This window comes from Tachypleus tridentatus, chromosome 13 (assembly GCF_004210375.1).
Source record: "Tachypleus tridentatus isolate NWPU-2018 chromosome 13, ASM421037v1, whole genome shotgun sequence".
NCBI classification, from domain to species: Eukaryota; Metazoa; Arthropoda; class Merostomata; order Xiphosura; family Limulidae; genus Tachypleus; species Tachypleus tridentatus.
This window is the reverse complement of record NC_134837.1, coordinates 150297718-150318088: the sequence shown is the minus strand read 5'-3', so window position 1 is coordinate 150318088 and position 20371 is coordinate 150297718. Positions and strand designations below refer to the sequence as shown.

Here is a 20371-nt window from a genome sequence, read left to right as displayed (position 1 = left end):
GCTGCCATATACATATATATGTATGATAGACGAGACTCTTCAGTTTCGTCTGATAGTGTGTGAATTTATAGTAAACCTTGAGATAATTAAATGATAATAAGGTTAGTGCTGCCATATACATATATATGTATGATAGACGAGACTCTTCAGTTTCGTCTGATAGTGTGTGATATTTTTTGTGTGAAAAAAATTAAGCAGGATGTATTTTACATGTGATATCTGAGTGATGCTACTTACAGATATCATATGACAAATATCTGATCCTATGAGAACGATGTGCACGGTAGACTTGGATTACAAGCATTACTAGGAAGTGTAAACGGATTAACTTACTATACCTTTCTCATCTTTGTTTGATTGAACATGAAGCCTTGCTTCATTCTTGAATATCAAGGAATTACGCCTATTCTCTTGTTAGTCTGTACGATCGGAAGTATACTTCCTGAATACTGTAGTGGTTTTATAACGCCGTAGAAAGGTCAGAGCAACAGTCCTCTCACCTGGATCAGGGGGCAGAGTCCATATATATCAACAAGTAGAGAGAAATAAGTTACATTTCTTAGCATTATTTATAAATTTCTCTTCTTAGTAAGTTCAAATCTGCTAACTCGTTAATCTATTCTTTGATCACTGATGTATTAGATATTTTTACGTTAGGAATATAAATAAGGTATTTATGTATAATGACCTTATATGTATATTCAATATTTAATATTACAGCTTTTCCAAAGTTAGAGGGCATTTAACAAGAGTGACATCAGGTGAGCCCCCTACAAAATGGTGAAAACAACTACACTGTGGAATAGGTATTCTGTATCCACAACTCATAATGTTGGCTATTACTTTTTCGTAATAAATCTGGTGAGCTTTTGGATAAATACAGGTGGCGTCACAGCTCAAGGTAAATACCTCTTCTTTTTTTTAATTCTTCCTATTTTTCTCGTTATCACAAAACCCGTATCATTAAGACGAAAACAAACTTTAAAAGCAGTTGTGAAAAAAACAAGGTATTAATTAATGCAACGATTGCAATAGTATTAATATAGTGTTGTTTATTAGTTCAAATACGATATGAATATATTTAATTGAACAAAGCGTGCGTATAAAAGGTATTTACTAAAATGATTTATTAGTTTGAGGATGAAACCACTGGGTTTATCACTTCAACTTAAAATCTTAAAATCAATTCATCACCAACGGTTCATATATCATAAAGTGTATTGTTGAATAGTTGTTTTTTTATACAAGCTGTCCAAAGCTTCAAAAATGGAAATTCGTTTCCAACGTTTTCTAATAAACACAGAGAAACATTAGAGTTGTTGTTATTGTCAGTTCCACAAGTATGAAACTCCTCCAATTCCTGTAATTCTTCTTATTTCTTATTAGAAAAAGGATGTTTTTCAGTTTTGGTAAGTTAAATGTTTTTCTTACACTAAACATTCTAATATAAGACATCTTCTGTCTTCTGCCAAAATCAACAACAAATGTAACTCGTTTTTTTTTTTTAGTTTATTGTTCACCTAGTGTTTACAGTTGCAAATTAAGTAACTCAATACAATACACTAGCTCTCTATTATCAAACATAGAATGTTTTTATCAAATGCTTATAGAATGTGTCTTTCTTGAGATGGAATACATTTTCGGATTACTTCACGTCCTACCGACGTTTCGCTCATAACTTCGGGTAAGGGCGCAGAACATCATCTGTTTGTATTTCAAAAATGTGTCAGTATTCTCTATAAGAAAATGAGAAATGTCGTGCTTAAGTAAAAAATTGTGATTTATATCGTTATTTACTTTCAATATTCATTTCAGAAGAATTCCATCTCTGTACACTGACCACTCAACAAAAACGTTTATACTCTCTGTTATAAGACATGTCTTATTAATAAAAGAATAATTAGTTTAATTCAATCAATCATCGCATATTATATTTAACTAAGTCATCGTTCAAACTTAGTTTTATAGAAGCGTGTTTCAGTTAAGTTAGAAAACAGAAATTACGAACACCCCTTCTTAGAATATTCCCAACATCTTTATATTTCAGATATAAATCTATGATGAAGCAATAGAAAGGACAGGAAAGACATGATTTGTGATGTCTTGAGATCCTTGTGTATAGGGGTCCAAAGTGTATTTGTATACAGAGGAGAACGAATGTACTTTTCTTTTCTCTCTCTCTCTCTCTCTCGGTGTTTGGGTAAGAAATGTTCATACCCTGGAGTGTCACGTTCTCTATGCCAGGTTTCTCCTCCCCGTACTTATGGTTTTGCAGTATTGGAATTTGTAGTTATTGAACTATTGAAATGAATATTATTCTGATCCTTTTCAGGGAAATGTCTATGTATCGTGACAAATATATAGTTGTTATTTTGCTCTACCAGCAGAATGTCAAGTTTGTTGGTGGTACTTTTTAAAATTAATTATTATTTATTATTTTTATTTATGTATTTATTTATTTTTATGTTTAAAATATAAATTGACTGAGAAGAGATATTTAGGCCTAGTTTCATCATGTATAAGGTATCTATCTAGTTCGCATAGTAATTCGTTTTTCATCCAATTCTTATCGAAGTACATTATTGTACTATGTAGGATTCTATCTGGTACGGTTGGTATGTTCGAATATTTGTGTATGAATTGAGATGATATAGTTCTTGGAACTCTGCATGCTATTGTAAGGAGTGTGTTTTGGAGTGTTTGTAGTTTTCTTTTCTATAAACAAAGTTTAGTTTGTTTTGAATTTCGCGCAAAGCTACTTGAGGTCAGAAGTGCGTAAACTTGCCGTTGACCGTTGGGGACTTCTCACAGTGGAAATACTTAAACAAGTTTCATATAATTTAGTTAATTTACTAAACAGTAGCTATTGTCGCCTTAGAAACAGTGGGTCAGCCGTAAGATTTCGAACCTACAATGCTAAGTTAAAGGATTAGATTTCCCGTGGTGGACAGAGTGTAGATATCCCATTGTGCAGTTCATTAATAAAATAATTATCTATTACATCGATTTAAAAATTCGTATAATTTTGATTAGTATTTCTATCATCTTTTAGGTTGTGAATGAGACATTGTTTAGGTTCCATTTGATTTATATTGATTAAAATATTTTCATGCTCTATTTTGATGAATGCAGTAGTCACAATATTCTGCTATAAATCGCAATAAAATAACAACAGCAAAGACTGGCGAAGATTTATTTGTTACCAAAGGCATAACAGTTCAAAATGGCGTCACCATTACTTTTGTCAATCCAGGTATAATGATTTTTTTCTAAACAACTTGTTTGGTGAAGATCAATTTACATGTAATAAATATAGTTTCTCTTCAATAAATAGCAAGTTATATTATTTATGGGTCTTGTTTGGATACGGTGAATTGATAATCATTTATTTTAAATAAATAAGAATTGGAATATTTTGCCGTGGCCTATAATACTTACTAATCATAACTTATCTGATGTCTTGTCATGGAAGAACATTTTATAGGTTTCGAAAAGATATAATTTCACACATAAAAACATTTTCAGGGATGAAACAACATTCAAAAACCGGAAAAATTCTCAGATGCGTGGCTACTTCCTAAATCTTCAAAACTTCCAACTGATTTTTTTTGTTGTTGTTCAGCCCTACAAGGGCTCTGTCTAGTTAACTTTCTTATAAATTATTGCTCAGACCACTTTATTTGCCATACACTATAATAAATAATTTATAATATATTCTATTCTAACATATTTTATGAATTTACTATTATATACATCTCCCCTAGTACAGCTGTAAGTCTACGGATTTACAACGCTTTGAATAGGGGCTTCAATTCCCTTCGGTGGTCACAACAGATAGCCCGATCTGGCTTTGGTATAAGAAAATATAGTCTCAAACGCATTATTATATATCTATTTTAATATCGACATTCGTGTACGATATATTTATATTTAGAAATGAATGTCATTTATACTTTTAAATGCGTATTGCAAGATTCCCGCGTATCCACTAAAATTATAGAAGATTTTCGAGCGCATGAATCAACGATACAAAGGTACTGGCGTATTGTCAGTATTGTTGTGCTAGCTGAAATTTCTAGAAACTCGTCACACACTTATAAAACGTAACCAACAACGCGCTAAGATACAGTGTATATTACTGGTTTGCTGCAGTTGGTATACGATAAATCTCAGAAGCTATTTTTGTGATTAATTCTTATTAATGGGAAAGCTACTGATATTTGACAGGAACATTATAAACCATTAAACTCTAGTATATTAACATCAGATGTTAGTATGTTTTTGAAAACATCACACTCCTTCTTCGGTGAGAAACTTGACTTTTAATCAGCATGTGATCAGCGAAGAGCTAACTGGCTTCCTGTTCAGTAAATTTTACCTATATTAACTCGAAATTGTTATTGTTGTTTTGAATTAAGCAGAAAGCTACACAATGAAATATCTGTGTTCTCCCCATCCCTGGTATCGAAATCCGATTTTTAGCGTTGTAAGTCCGCAAACATACCGCTGTGCTACTAGAGATGCTAACTCGAAATGCATGGCCAAGCGTGTTAAGGCGTGCGACTCGTAATCTGAGGGTCGCTGGTTCGTATCCTCGTCGTGCCAAACGTGCTCGCTCTTTCAGCCGTGGGGGCGTTATAATGTGACGGTCAATCCCACTATTCGTTGGTAAAAGAGTAGCCCAAGAGTTGGCGGTGGGTGGTGATGACTAGCTGCCTTCCCTCTAGTCTTACACTGCTAAACTAGGACGGCTAGCACAAGTAGCCCTCGAGTAGCTTTGTGCAAAATTCAAAAAACAAACAAACAACTAACTCGAAATTAATTCATTCACCGTGAACCCTCGATAGAATATCAAGGAAATTCCAGACCAGATAGAAGACTCATTATTGTTTGTAAGTTTGTAAAACTTTTGTATATAAATCCTTATTTGTAATAATCGTTATTATAAATTATATTATTATTTACAGTAAGAAAGACAACTGTGCATATCAATCTCACTGGCAAATATCATAAATTTGATACATATCGACACTTAATTAACTTGTATATTTAAATTGTGTTTTAACTCAATTTCGGGCTGCTTCAGACTGTAATACGTAACATGTATTAACCATTGGTTGCTCATAGTTATTTTAAAAGCCGTTGTTGAGACCACATTGTGTAATTCCAAAACGAGTGAAAACGAAGGACTGTAGTAATAAAACCATTAATAGAGAACAGGTACCACATGAAAAACGACACCTTGATAATTATATTCTCAAGAGATGGTAGATTCTTAGCAAATATGAATTTATGTTTTGTAATGATCATGAAAAGAAGTTCTAAAAAAAAGTCAATAAATGCATTGTTTACAAGCGAGACTTCTAAAAACTTGACACAATTAGGTTGACCCGGCATATCCAGGTGGTTAAGGCACTCGACTCGTAATCTAAGGGTCGCGGACTCGAATCCCCATCACACCAAACATAATCGACCTTTCAGCCGTGGGGGCATTATAAGAGTTGGCTTTGAGTGGTGATAACTAGTTGCTTTCCCTTTAGTTTTACATCGTTAAATTAGGGACGGCTATTGCAGCTAGCCCTCGAGTAGCGTTGTGCGAAATTGAAAACAAACCAAAACCAAACTACACAATTAGATATTGAAAAATTATAAAAAATTTATTTCAAAGTGTTTTTGAAACAACAAAATCTTTGATAAAGACCTGCGATTGATATTTCTAGTTATATTTTGAAATTTGATATGCAGTTCTACATTGTACAAATGAATGATGCTCACTGGTATTGAAATGAATGTGATAACTTGTTTAGTGTTTTTTTTTATATGTAAGCAACTCGTAGTATACAACCAAAACAATAGAATCAAAACAGCGGTCGTGATTAAAGTGGTTTCTGCTACTAGGTTACCACAGTAGAACTGTAGAGAAAGATTCTCTGCCGAAATTCTAGATACAGTAACCTGTTTATAGCTTTTTATTACACTATAGTACAATGTGGTTGAAGGTATAATTCCCAATATGCAAGAGTCAGTCACGTCTGGATCACTTCTTTATATTAATTTTAATTACTTAATAGTATGGTAAAAAGGACAGTTAACTTTTGTTTGGAACAGGGTTCCTTTAAACGCGACAATATATTGTAATAAATTTTGATTCTAAGATTAGAGTAATGATAGAACACTGGTGATTATTTTACTGAATAAAATACTTCAAACTTGGCTGAAATTACAACTTGGTTAACGAAGAAGATAATTACGCATGTTACACAAAGTTTTATTTTCTTATTAAAGCATTTACTTTATGTTTGCTACAGATACTCATTTAACTACTTACTACCTGTTTAACAATAAAAAAATTACAAATAAGCTGTTAAAAGTCTGGCGTAGCCCAGGTAAATAGAGGCGCTCAACTCACAATGTGTGGGTCGCGGGTTCGAATTCCCATATCTTTCGGCCACTATCAGTTGGTAAAAGTGTAGCCCAAAAGTTCGTGGTGATGACTAGCTGCTTACCTTTTTGGTTTTCACTGTTAAATTAGGGAGTGCTAGCGCAGATAGCCTTCCTGTAGCTTTACACGAAATTCATAACAAACAAATTATTAGCTGTAGCTTGTGAAGTCACGTGATATTCTATTATAAAGCTTTCGTTGTCAAGCGATGCGATCATTGAAATGTATTTTCCTACCCGTTATGTTTTATATACGATCTTTGCCATGTGTCTTTTTTTATTTAGTAAGTCCCATTAATACACCTTCTGCTTACCAAGCCTGCCAAAATTGTTATATTACTCGTCAGATATAAAATATTTCATTAATGGTCATTAAGTGAATGGAGTACAAGTTTCATGTCAAGGCTTAAATCTTTTGTCCAAAGTGGTTTTCTCGAGTCTATAGACAGACCAAAAAATGTATAATATAAAAAAGAGAAACATGATATATTAGTTAAATAAAAACACTACATATGTGTTCTAGTAAAACTAACTTTAATTGTCATAAACAGTTACTTGTATAATTTTATTGTCATACAACGGCAGTTTCACGTCATACTGAACTTACAAGTGGTAAGTGGCAGTGTTCACATTATTTTAAGGTATAGTATATATAGCGAAAGAAGTTTCTCTCTGTGATTCCAGTGACTAAGTTCAGTCATGCAAAACGATTACAAGTAATACAACACCATTTCTAAGCTCTGTTCGGGTCATTCCTCTCTCTTACCTTCACTTAGTGTATGCTTTGATACTGACATATTATGTATATTTGTTGCATGTCATTGGACCCGCAATTATCATGCTTTGTTAAACTGATACATGTATCGCTTTCAGAACTAAGTTTGAGGGCAGAAAGTCTGCACGTGGCTAAAGTCTCGTTAAACTGGTCTGCTTTGTTGCATTGGAGTTCACTTGTCTTCACACACCTGTAAAACAAGTGAATAGTAAAAATGTCGCTGTGTGTGACCTGTAATGTGGAAACTTTTTCTTGAAATTTTAATACTACTTATATAGATCATGTTTCTGCTTTACTTTTCAAAATAACATATGTAAAACGTTATATCTGTTTGTTCTCTGTTAATCATTTCTAAAGAGGTTATGAAGTAAAATATATAAAGGTTCACTTGAGAATTTTGCACACACTACACGAAGGGCGTTAAACCTATTCGATTAAATTTATATAAAGTTTCACACATATACATGTGTCTATTGAAACGAAACAGCTTATCTCTAATCACTGCCATAAAGACACACAGAGATAACAGCAGTTTCGTGGCGATTCAATATCTATTAACAAACAATGGTTATATATAGAAAGGACAGCAGCCACTACCGTGAAATTGCATCATTCACATTCTGCTTTCTTGTATGTGTCTATGTTTATATATATGTATATTAAAAAAATAGCAAAATATACATTGCAATGTGCTGTTCGAATCCCTGTCACACCAAACATGCTCGCCCTTTCAGCCGTGGGGGCGTTATAATGTTACGGTCAATACCACTATTCATTGGGAGTAGCCCAAGAGTTGGCTGTGATGACTAGCTGCCTTTCCTCTAGTCTTACACTTTTAAATTAGTGAGCTAGCGCAGATAGCCCTCGAGTAGCTTTGCGCGAAATTTAAAACCAAACCAAATCCTTTTCCATAATGAAATCGAACCTCCGTTGTTCTAGTCCATGCCTTTTAAAGCCACGTTTTCAATGTGTCATTTTTTAAAATACTGTATTCCTTTAATGGGTATCTCAAGCGAGAGAGATCTATTTCTTAAGGGGTAGTAATTTTCCTCGGCTCGCTTACGTTGGTGCCACGTGTATGAACTGCGTGGTGTTGTCTGTTATAAACATGTAATGCAAAAGAGCAACGAGAAAACATACAAATACTATTAAATCTCCCATGGTAACGGTGTAGCCGTTAACAGTAAGTTTTTCGTGATAATCCAACCAACTCTTTTAATCATCTCTAACTACACTGAATTACTAACTAGTTAATTATTTAAGAGATCTATCCTTAACAAAGTCAAGTTTTATAAATAATTGTCTTTTAAATTGGCAAGCTTTACCCTTAATCCGATATAACTTTGAACATAGCAAATCAATAATAATTAATCAACATTAATTTAAAACTAGTTACCTCAAACTACTACTGGATTATAGATTATAGACAAATTCACTTCGGAAAATTTTATGCTTAGCCAGATCAAATTCGACATTCGTTTACCGTAGGAACAGAAATGATGGTGTTAGTAAAAAGAAAGAAAATAAAACACAGCTATAAGAGATAACAGAGTGAATAAAATCTTCCATTATCGTGTTGTTGTTTTTTTCTAATAATAGATGTGAACGGATTGTCTCTGTACTATCCACAGATAAAAACACAATTACGTAATCGTCAGATTTCACTGTCTGGTAGGAATATTTCAGGGTCTTTGACCTTCACGTTGTAAACATTTTGTGCTTCTTACTATCGTATCATTAATATATAACATAATAATTGACACGGAAGGAACTGTTCATTAGGAAGACTTATTTTCAGCTGTCACGCATGAAGTGAAACACCAAACATCTTTTGTAATACCTTGAGAATCACTCACTGTACATGCAACTTATCCTGATGAGATGATCAGAGATTGCATGAAACCTTCATATTTCTTTGGAGATGTTTCTAGAGCTTCGTCATAGACCAAAGAAATGGCGGTGAACCAGATCGATTTATAGCTCTACAGAACTTGCGAAAGTTCAACATTGGTCGTATATTCTAAATTGTCTTTTTTTATTTCTATTACTGTAGAAGTCAATAACATACTGTTACCTTCGATTAATGAAGCTAGTAGGGAAATACGTTTTTACTCGGTATGTGTTGTTGTTTAGATTTACCATGGACATGGCTACGAAATTACAGTGGAAGATCACAGTCCTAAACACTTTAGATATACGTAATTAAGATCGTTTAAACTTTGGTTAAATATAAAGTAGAGTGAATCTCTGATGCACTTACATTTGCAGATTACACAATTAGCATGTATAATGAACATTGATTTTGTTTTAGATTTTCACTTTAAAATTATTTAGAAACAAGGTTGCAAATATTTTAATTTTATATAAAAACAAAAAGTCTGGTTTAATTTCTGTGAAAACATTGGATGCGAGCCAGATACCAGTCCCTTACACCTTGTTGTGAATCTTTAACCTTTTAACACCACAATTACTGCGAAAATATTCGTCTTAGTTACAAATGAATACTTTAGTAAAGTTCTTAATTTTGAAGATAACAATATGTTTAAATAGAAAGCAATATCTTATAAGAAAGGAATATTCTAAGATATAGGACAAAAAAAGAAGTTTTCATGATTGAAATATGATATTTTTATTGGGTTTATTTTTAAATAGCATTTTGTTTGTTTGTTTTGAATTTCGTGCAAAGCTATTCGAGGGCTATCTGTGCTAGCCGTCTCTAATTTAGCAGTGTAAGGCTAGATGGAAGGCAGCTAGTCATCACCACCCATTGCCAACTCTTGGGCTACTCTTTTACCAACGAATAGTGGGATTGACCATCACATTATAAAGCCTCCACGGCTGAAAGGGCGAGTATGTTTGGTGCGTGCGCGACCCTCGGATTACGAGTCGAATGCCTTAACACGCTCGGTCATGCCGGGCCCTTTTAAACAGCAATACCAGAAGAATAATGGGTTTACTTTGATATGTCGGATTGTAGTCTAATCAGACGTTTTCGAGATGTATTAATCTATATCCTATATATCCGTAGCGCTAACTTCATAACATGAAAAGTGTTGCTGTGTTATTCATAACTATTTTGATTGTTAATGGACTTTACTTGTCAGCTACTTGAGAATTTTACATCCATGAAGAATCCTATTGGCTTAGATCTTAATGGGTTTTACATAACGATCACCTAAGAATTTTGCTTACATGAGAGATCCAACTAGTTGGATCTTTAATTAGTTTTACTTTCAGGTCACTTAAGAATTTTCTCGCATGATGAAAATAATGTATGCTATAAGAATACCATCAACTATTATTAAGAAGATCCCTCTATATCAAGCGGTACTGCAAAAGTTTAGGAACGTGTGAAAAAAACTGGATCAGTGCTAATATATGAATTTTTTTATATAAAATGAAAGTAATTCCTCAAACTTCTCAATAATTTATTTTAATAAGACATGAATTGGAAAATATTTTGTTTAGTACTTGTCATCAATATTTTTAAAGGTGGAAATTAAAGTTATCGGTAAAATTGATATTTATATTTCTTAGTGAAGTGGATATGTTGTAATAATGGGTGCTAATCCGGGGTTGAGGGAGGGGAAAGGAGAACGTGTCATCTCACTTTGATTAATATTTTAGCAAACAATTTTTTCGTCTCATTCACTCATTATTTCTTCCTTACACTTTTACCCACTCCTTTTGTCTTACACATGGTTGTAATTAGTAAGTGTGTTTTTTTCTGTATTTTGTGCAAGGCTAAAAAAAGTGCTATCTGTGCATAACCGATCCTAATTTTAAACTGGTAAACCAGAAGGAAAACAGCTACTTAATAGAACTCGACGCTAACTGTTTGACTACGCTTGTCTGTTCGAGTAATAAAGTTTCATCGTCATTCTTGTAGGGCACTTACGGCTCCAAAATGTAGAGTGTGTTGTTTGCTGCATGGACTACGATCCATAAATTCACGGACTCACAGTCTAGACACACTAGCCACTAGACGACCACTCCCAGCCTCTAGTTATGCAACCTAAAGACACAGCGGAAGTCTATAGAAGATTTCCTTTTGTAGTTGCAGCTTACGGAAGAATTGACATGTTAGATACGTGATTATAGTACCTATGAAGCTATCCTATACTTTGCGGGTATCCAGTCCATACAAAGATGGTATTTATTCGCAGCAAAGTGGTGTTAGCGTACTGACCTGATAACAAATTTGCCTTGACATATTTTTCGACACTCGAATGTCTAATTCACAATTATAAGTATAATTTGTAGCTACTATAAATTCCTTGCAAAAACTTTTACAATATACTTTGTGCCATTTTTGAATCACTGAAACGCTCGACTTTTGCAGACACTTAAATAGACATTTGGCCATTGTGAAGATATAACAGATATGTCTCACACTGCTTTCGACATCTGATCTATTCCTTAGTTATGTGCTTTGGAAAATTTTTGTGAACGTAGCTTTTGTGTCGCTTTTGTAGTTCACTATTTGGCTTTGTGCTTTGGAAAAAGAATAACCTTGTGAGCAAGACTTTTATATCGCTAGGCTTTGTTCTTTGAATGAAGCTTACGAACATATCTTTTGTGTTGCTTTTGTAGTCTGTTGCTTAGTTATGCACTCCGTCTATAGGTACATTAAAAGTATGGGGCCCAAGGTTTATATGACCGAGCGAAACAAAGGAATGTGCGTCACAGGCACACCTTTTATGGCGAAAATCTAGGACTCGCTTTAAAACCCTAGAGGTTCTTGGGCTTCTGGATTAAATGCTATGTCATCTCCCGCTTTTCCTTGGAATGATTTTCATAATTTTGATGTATATTTACTGTGATAGATTGAAAAGTAGGGGGGACGTTTTTTATGCCACTTTTTGGAAGAAGCTTGCGAACATGGCCTGTTTGTCAATTTTATAGACGTAATTTATGAATCATCTAGTTAATCGTCCTGACAAGAGCCTCTATTTCAGCTAACCGTCCTGACAAGGGCCTCTATTTCAGCTAACCGTCCTGACAAGGATCTCTATTTCAGCTAACCGTCCTGACAAGGACCTCTATTTCAGCTAACCGTCCTGACAAGGGTCTCTATTTCAGCTCTCACAGACCGCTCTGTTCTTAGATTAATTCCAGTCACAATTACATTTTAATTACTTCTGGTAGCAAGCTAGTAACTAGTCGTAGAAAAGTTTGATTTTTTGTCTTTGGAGATCACGCCCTTCTTTGCTTTAGCAAAAAGGTTCAACTCTACAGATACCCATTTCTTCAACCTGCTAAAACTTAGTGCTTCTTATCATCATGAAATACATCTTCGATCGGAAATTTCTAAAGAATAAAGTTTAGGAACTATCGGCACTTTCAAATCGCCACATTTTAGTTGAATCACAACAACAGGATCGGGTTTTTTAACATGTTTAGCCCTAGACTACAGAGATAGCCAGAAGTATGTGTGTGTTTTTCTTCTTATAGCAAAGTCACATCAGTCTCTCTGCTTAGCCCACCGAGGAGAATCAGACTCCTTATTTTAACGTTGTAAATCCTTAGACTTACCGCTGTACTAGCCCAGGGGACAGCCGTAAGTAAGATAATTGTATGTACACATTGTTACCTTGTCACCTATCTTCATCATTAATCACATACTAGGCTGACATAAAAGACATTTAATTAGCGATCTTACTTCAGCATTGTTTATGTGTTGTTGTTGTTTTTTATAGCAGGGCTACAACGAGCTATATGCTGTGTTCACCGAGGGGATCGAGCCTCCGATCTTAGCATTGTAAATTCCCAACGGAAGATATTTCAGCATTCACAAGAAACATTAAATTTTAATCTAAATTTGATAATATTGCGATTATACTTCTATACGCAATATATATACTAAAAGAATGAAAAAATATTTTATTTTTAGAAAAATACTCATAAAGCAGTAGCACCAAAAATATTATTTCCACTAAATGGTGAGTTATAATTAATTATAAATTATATTTGTGTTAGTTGGCAAGAGTCGTAGTGCTATTAAGCTTGACATGGTCAGGTGGTCAGGTCCGTGGGGACGTTATAATGGCACGGTCAATTCCACTATTCGTTCGTAAAAAGAGTAATCCAAGAGTTGGCGGTGGGTGGTGGTTACTAGTTGACTTCTATCTAATCCTACAGTGCTAAATTAGGAATGGCTGTGCAAATAGTCCTCGTGTAGTTTTGCGCGAAATTCAACTAAAGTACTCCTCAAGCTGTACTGTTAATTCAACAAGATTTCTTGAGATAGTATAAAAGTGATAAACTTTTCATTCCACGTGTAATAACTCTAATTAGCATTCCTTCTCTATTTTGTAGATCAGTCAGTCTGGAACTTGAAGTTTTACGGGCGTAGTTATTAATTTACGAGTTTATCTTTCTTTGAAAGAAGCGTTAAATATGGGAATATTCTCACAGCCACGATGACTAATTTGACATAAAATGGTCCAGTAATGAGACTGTGAGAGGGCACTACACTCATGACGTATAATTGGGGTATTTAAGATGACAAACGACTATATAAATACGTATTTTACATTTGTTGTTTTTTTAATAAAACATGTCCAACTTGTATTTCTTAATAACAGCTAACCAAACATACGTTATATATATATATATGTATGTATGCTATACACCTAAATAATATATAAATAGTGATGTTAATCTAAAATAGCGATTGTATACAAGCCAAATTAAGCCTGAACAAGGTTGTTCACTACACGACCTTCTCATAAGTGTGAAAGAAGTTTAAATTTATATATGTTTATATATATAGAGAGAGAAGGGGTGACACATTCAATTTATTTGCAAATGACACTCTGATAGTTCAAACTAAGTCAATCAGTTTACAACCCTAAAACTCAGATTTCGATATCTGCAGGGAGCAGAGAACAGATAGTGGATTATGTAGCTTTGTAACAAACAAACAGATTATTTGCAAATTAATTTAAATAACGCAGAAAAATGTATTACTACTGGCAAATCGAAAGTAAACATTTTTACCTTCTATCATAAATTATTTAAAAAAACTAAGTATAGTTTCAATTTAACAGTGTCCAGATAAAACATAATAAAATCCAGCATCTTTCTGTTGGACTTTGGTATTACTTAGTGTCCGATCTACCTCCTCTCGCTTTATCTGAACTCAAGTAAGAAATATGGTCAATAGACTTCAATTAATTTTGTTTGTTTGTTTTTTGCGTAAAAAGGAGGAACAATCAGACGTTCTTTTCTAAAGGTATATTGAAGCCTTATATAATGCTGAAATGCTAAATATTCATTATATATTAAATAAGCATATGCTCACTACCAATGGCACAGCAGTATGTCTGCGGACTTCCAATGCTAAAGTCCTGGTTTCGATACCTGTGGCAGGCAGAGCACAGATTACCCATTGTTTAGCTTTGTGCTTAACTTCAAACAACACCAATATACATTTTTGGGACATAACAACAAGATAATTATTATGATAGTTGTCACTAAGGTGTTCATGCTAACATAATGCAAAAAAGGGGGGGGTATTGATCTTGTTATAAATAAAGGAATATATCAGTCGTACTTTAGTCATGGAATTATTCTTAGAAACATGCTGCTTAAGTTCAGTAATATGTGAATGTATGACGTTCTTGCACGTGCAGTATCGTCAGCATTCATCAAACTTTGTTCACTAACCGAATATCCACTATCTGAATCGTTTGTGTCTGTACGTTTGATGCAACTCTTAAGTTTGGAAGGTTAATGTTCAACCTTTTTAAATTGAAAAGGCTTCATGGTTATTGACTGTACAGTATGTGTTGATTTCAACTGCTTGGCTCTGCTGTGAAAGAAGATGGCGAACAAGGCTTTTGTGTCGCTTTGACAATTCACTGCTTGGCTCAAAAGTAATAATGTTAGCATTTTTTAGTCTGAAAATATTTCATAGTTATTGATTGTATGTTGATTTCGAGATGGTTGAGAAGCATAAGATATTAAAACACGTTAATGTATTTTGGTTTCTTTGAACTGGCACGTAGAGTGCAATTTTTACCATTTAAAAGAGAGTTCGAATATGTGACTTTTTGTTTTATTTATTTTTCGTACATAACATGGAAATTAGCACACTTTTAATAAGAGTAAAATATATCATCGAGTTCATAAATAAGTAATAAAACATACAAAACATATATTGCATTTAAAAATATCACAGAATTATTTGCATGTGAGAAAACTAAGTTCAAAGTGAAGTGCATTTGTTAGTACTTTCTTATGATAACCTTAAATGTTGTGTTTTTAGCGTGGTTATGTTGAGTAGGTAGGCCAGAGGTTTTCAGACGAACGTCTTATTTAAAATAGATATATTTATACCGAAAACACAAATAAATATGTGTATTATACAATCGTTGGGCTTTCGAGAACGATATACATATTGAAGAAACAGTGAGAAACGGAGATTAGTATAAAAACACTTGCATAATTTTATGAATGTTTAAGTCCGGTCATGTTCTACATGGATAGTTTGTATGTGCCTTAAGGGTAGCTTTTATTTCTGCGGGTATTAATGGCCAAAGCTAGTAATTGTTCTTTAGGGCATTGGTTGCTATTCATGGTGAATAAACGATGAACGAGGCCATAAGTTCACTGTAGATAGGTTGTTACTAATGTCACAAGTAATTGTTTGATTCAGTTATGAAGTGTAATGTATATAATATTTGTATGCAGCACATTGACCGTTGTTTTGATGTGTTGATAAAATAAAATTGTTCGTGAAACACTTGCAAAACAAATAGATACTGAATTGTGGAAAATATATATGTGTGTGTGACAATCCTAAACACAAATCAAAACATCACACATACTGTAAAAGGTTAAGAACAATAATTAATACTTACGTAATTCTGGCCTTCCTAAAACTGGGACAGTCGTGACGTGAAGGGTAGATATTACAACACTTTGGCTGATTTCTAAGTCAGGGTTTGGCGAGCTATTGGAAACCTGTCAATAATGCGACTTAAAGAGTACATGGAATTCCCTATGGAAATATAATGCAATTTTTATTTTTAAAAAAGACTAGTTATAGTACCTTACACAAATTATTGTTATGTGTTTTTAAATTCTCGGAATACAACACATTTCTTGTGAAATTTATTTGCCCTTGTATATTTCGTTCCCTTTTCCTCAATTTCATGGTGTTCTAAAAAATAATAAAAATAAACCTGATCAGTCTAATTTTTTGTTGGTAAATAGTTTGGAATCATTAGAAAGAGTCAGAACTCGAGTGTTGTTTTCAAAATTTCGAGAAGTTATTGTACATGTAAAATGCTTTTCATGCATGTCTCAATACATTGTATACTTATGCGTACATTTATGTAATATGCTTATATTAACTGATTTTGTTAGAATGACCATAGTATATTGGTGAATGAATAAAACTCTGAAGGGTTTTACGATGTCAGTAATATTTTTTTACAGAGTTGGTTTTTCGGTCTTCGTGAATTATAATGTTATTTTTTTGGGTAAAGTATTTACAAATGTATAATGGAAATGTTTGCATTAAACGCCTGTAAAATTCTGGGTAGAAAATAAACTAAGCTAAGACTAATAACAATCCAACATTAGGTCAGTAGTTTACTAACCGAAACTAGCGAATTTCTTTTATTTATTTGCATGGATTGTGACTGAGTTTGCCATTGTAATGAGTTAACAGTGTCATCTTGAAATTAAGTTAACTTTTTTTTTTAATTGTAAGCTATATGTGTGTAAAGTATGTTAAACTACACAATAATGACTAATAAACTTTTATATATGAAAAAGTTTACTCGATACCTTTAAGTCAGTAAAAATCAAATTCTTGACACCAGTATTATCAAATGATAAACTTCTCAGTAAGAATTAACAAATTACTGTGAGTTCAGAAATTGGTATAGGCATCCATTTAGAGAATCATGCTATAATGGAACTCTTGCTTATATGATACTGGAAAAACATTTTTATTGCGCGATTTTTATCCAGCAGTTTTTCTTTTGTGTACATGTAGATTTGCAGGAGGGGTCACGATTTTCGCGTTTCGCCTCCATTTCCCGTCACGGAGAATATTATTTTTTTTCCATTCTCAAGGTGCAGATGTGAAGTCACGAACACGTCACACTCGGATCTAATGCACTGGCTCCAATGGTAATTAAAAAGAATATACCTGCTTACGAAATAGTGGAGCTGATTTTCAAAAAAAAAAAAAAAAAACTCTTAGCGTAAATAGATAAATTTAGAAACATTTTAACTAATATTTGAAATTCGCCGTGACAAAGAATGTGAAGGTTTTGAACCTAAAACAAACATTATTTACTTTTATTAACGTAAGTGGAAGTACGTGAACTTTCTTGTGAATTTAACGATTATGTATAGTTCTGGAAAAATGCATAAAACATTCTTGAATAATAACCTTAGACTGAAAGATTTAGTTGATACAAATGTGCTCAAAATGGTTTTATATCATGTTAATTACCAGGAAATTGCACTGTTAAAGGTTTGACATATGATAAACTTGACACAGCGTATTTAGTACGTTGTGGCCAATGGAGCTGCTTTTAATGCATGAAAATGTAGGTAATATCTGACGGTTATATATTTAGTTTACGTAATTAGTGTATACAAAAATAAATAAAAAAACTGTGACGTGTTCTTTCGTTGAGTGGATTATTTTAATTTATTTCAGTCCGCGTAATGATAATAGATTATTTCTTCCTTAATGTTAGTTGCAGACTACTATTACTTCGCACAGTTGTAGACCTAAGTTCACAAATAACGTTTATTGCTTTCAACATTTAACAGAAATCTACTCGCTAATGGTAATACAATTAACTTACAAACAAATTTACTTGTACAATTTCACATTTTATTTGAACTTGCGAATTTATGCTTATTAATGATGTTACTACACATATGTAAGTTTTTTTCGATTTTTGAATAATAATCTCTTATTTTTCAGATATGATTTGTTATTAATATTTACTCGTTATTAAATGTGTTTATCTTGTCAGTTTCCTTGCTTCCTATATCCGAAGATGTGGTTGTTTTGTAAAACAAAGCGATATAAAATCTTTTTTCAAACACACTTAAGAAACAAATGTATATTTTATTAAAATAATCATCTTTCTATAGAACACATGTTATTAAAACATTACATAATGTAAAACGTAATTTAAAGCATTAATGTTACATGAGTAGATGCTACTATAATACTTATAGTATGTACAATAAAACATTGTAATAACGTTTTTATTTCAACAGACATATTTCTAGAAACAGTTATTTTTGTATTAGTGTTTTTACCATATAAGTTATGTTTAAATTGTATACTTGTTCCGTGATATGAAACTTGTTCTTTATTTTTTATTTCTCGCGAACCATTCACAATTGAAATGTCCTTTTTCTACAAGATTCACATAATCGTACATTTAAAACTTGTTATGATATTATTACGAATTTCTACTTTGGGATTCATGTATGTCTAAAATAATCACATCCATTATGGATAATAAGGTTCGCTTAAACACGTATTCACACACGGAAATAAACATTTAATATGTATCATTATTAGTTTGTTGTTAAGCTCAAATCTAAACTACTGGCTTCGTTTGCTGTTCCCACCAAATACTTAGTGCTAAGCCATAGTGTGGAAATATATCTGTTAGCAAAAAAAGAAAAGGCAAAGTTTGAATCTATATATACAGATATATCTTATCAAACCGTGATGAAAACAAAAAACTAATCAAGGTAAATCTTTTGGTCTTTCTTCCAATTGAACAAAGGACTTTAAAAGTGTGTCATTTTCATTGACAGTTGACAAATATTTTGAATCTGTATAATGTATATCTGCCTACATTAAAGAGAAACCATTGAACAGGCTAAGAAGTTATTTGTGATCCACTACATTTGAAATTTTAACTGTCGGCATGCCAATTTACTTATTTGCATAATGGGTTGTGTCTGATCCTGTGTCCTAAAATGTCGTGCTTTGTTTACTACGACCAGAGAACAATTGTCTATCTAGACTGATAGTGTTTACTGCTTAAAATGTAATAAAAAGAATAAAAATATTAATAGATCGTGTTATTTAAAATTGTTTGAACTGCTGAAATAAATAAAGCATTTACTAATATATGTGTAAAGACAAGAATCAAGCTATTATTGTATACACGATCATGTGTCTCGTAATTGTTCATACGAGTATAATTCATATATCATAGGTACATTTATGATACTGTAAAATTATGTCTTAAACAATGAATGTTTACAGCAGTTTATAGTCTTTAACAATTATTATAAGTGGTATAAGTGGCAACATAGTAATTAATGAAAATAGGCCAAATGGTGTTACTTGAATGAATTAATACTTCTGTTTGGGAAGATTCATTGACAAAATTAGTCCGATTCTTACGATAAACTTTTAACACTTGCAGATAATCGTTGTTACCTGACAAATGGCGGTTCTTCTGAAACATTCACGGTAAATGAAGAGCTTCCTGTTGGTAAGTCTGGGAAATATTTTTAAATTTACTCTGTATAACAAGGGCGTTAAAGGGTTCACTTAAGCTATTTCTTTATAAATCCAGATTAAAATGTTAACCTGCTTTACTCCAAGTAGGCTCACCTTTGTGAGCTATCGCAATGCTTACTTAGACTTAGTGAAAGTCATGTTCCAGTATATTATGAATTACTCGGAAAATAAAGTGGAGAAATACATCATGAGATACTTCAATTCTTTAATTTACTAAACAAAAAGAAAGCGATTTACGTTCAGTATTAAGATACATTGTTTACATCTGTTTAATAACATTTAGTCGTAGCTAAACAAATCATTTTATTTATTTTATGATAATATAACAATATTAAAATATTGGCACAGTGAAAGGCGTTGTCAAATATAAAATACTAATAGTGTTAGAGAAATTCGAATGAAGTAAACCAGTAGACTTGACAGAAATATATATGTATATATACAATATTTCTTTTTTCACTTTGTGTTATGTATGTACTTTAATAAGCAGATTTTGTAAGAGTATTTAAAAAAATTTCTCAGTCCCTTTGTGTAGAGCTTAGTATTTGATGTAATTGATATAAGAAAGTTTAATCTAGTTAAAAGCAAAACAATGAACATACCTTGTGTGTGTGTCCAAACTG

At 32.7% G+C, this 20371-nt stretch overlaps 1 protein-coding gene and 1 long non-coding RNA gene across 2 annotated transcripts in view; one reads left to right on the top strand and one right to left on the bottom strand.

Annotated features, from left to right (window-relative positions):
* LOC143238252 (uncharacterized) overlaps nt 1-16347 on the bottom strand; it is a 34043-nt gene extending 17696 nt beyond the window's left edge. The window contains exons 1-2 of the long non-coding RNA XR_013020473.1: nt 16084-16347; nt 339-500 (exon numbers count right to left, since the gene is read on the bottom strand). This is a non-coding gene — a long non-coding RNA (uncharacterized LOC143238252). The remainder of the gene's footprint in view (nt 1-338; nt 501-16083) is intronic.
* Nucleotides 1-20371, top strand: part of LOC143238251 (protocadherin gamma-B2-like) — a 66501-nt gene that overhangs the window by 16831 nt on the left and 29299 nt on the right. The window contains exons 2-3 of the mRNA XM_076478325.1: nt 721-901; nt 19651-19719. Of these exons, the coding sequence (XP_076334440.1) occupies nt 778-901; nt 19651-19719 (193 nt within the window). The 5' untranslated portion in view covers nt 721-777. The remainder of the gene's footprint in view (nt 1-720; nt 902-19650; nt 19720-20371) is intronic.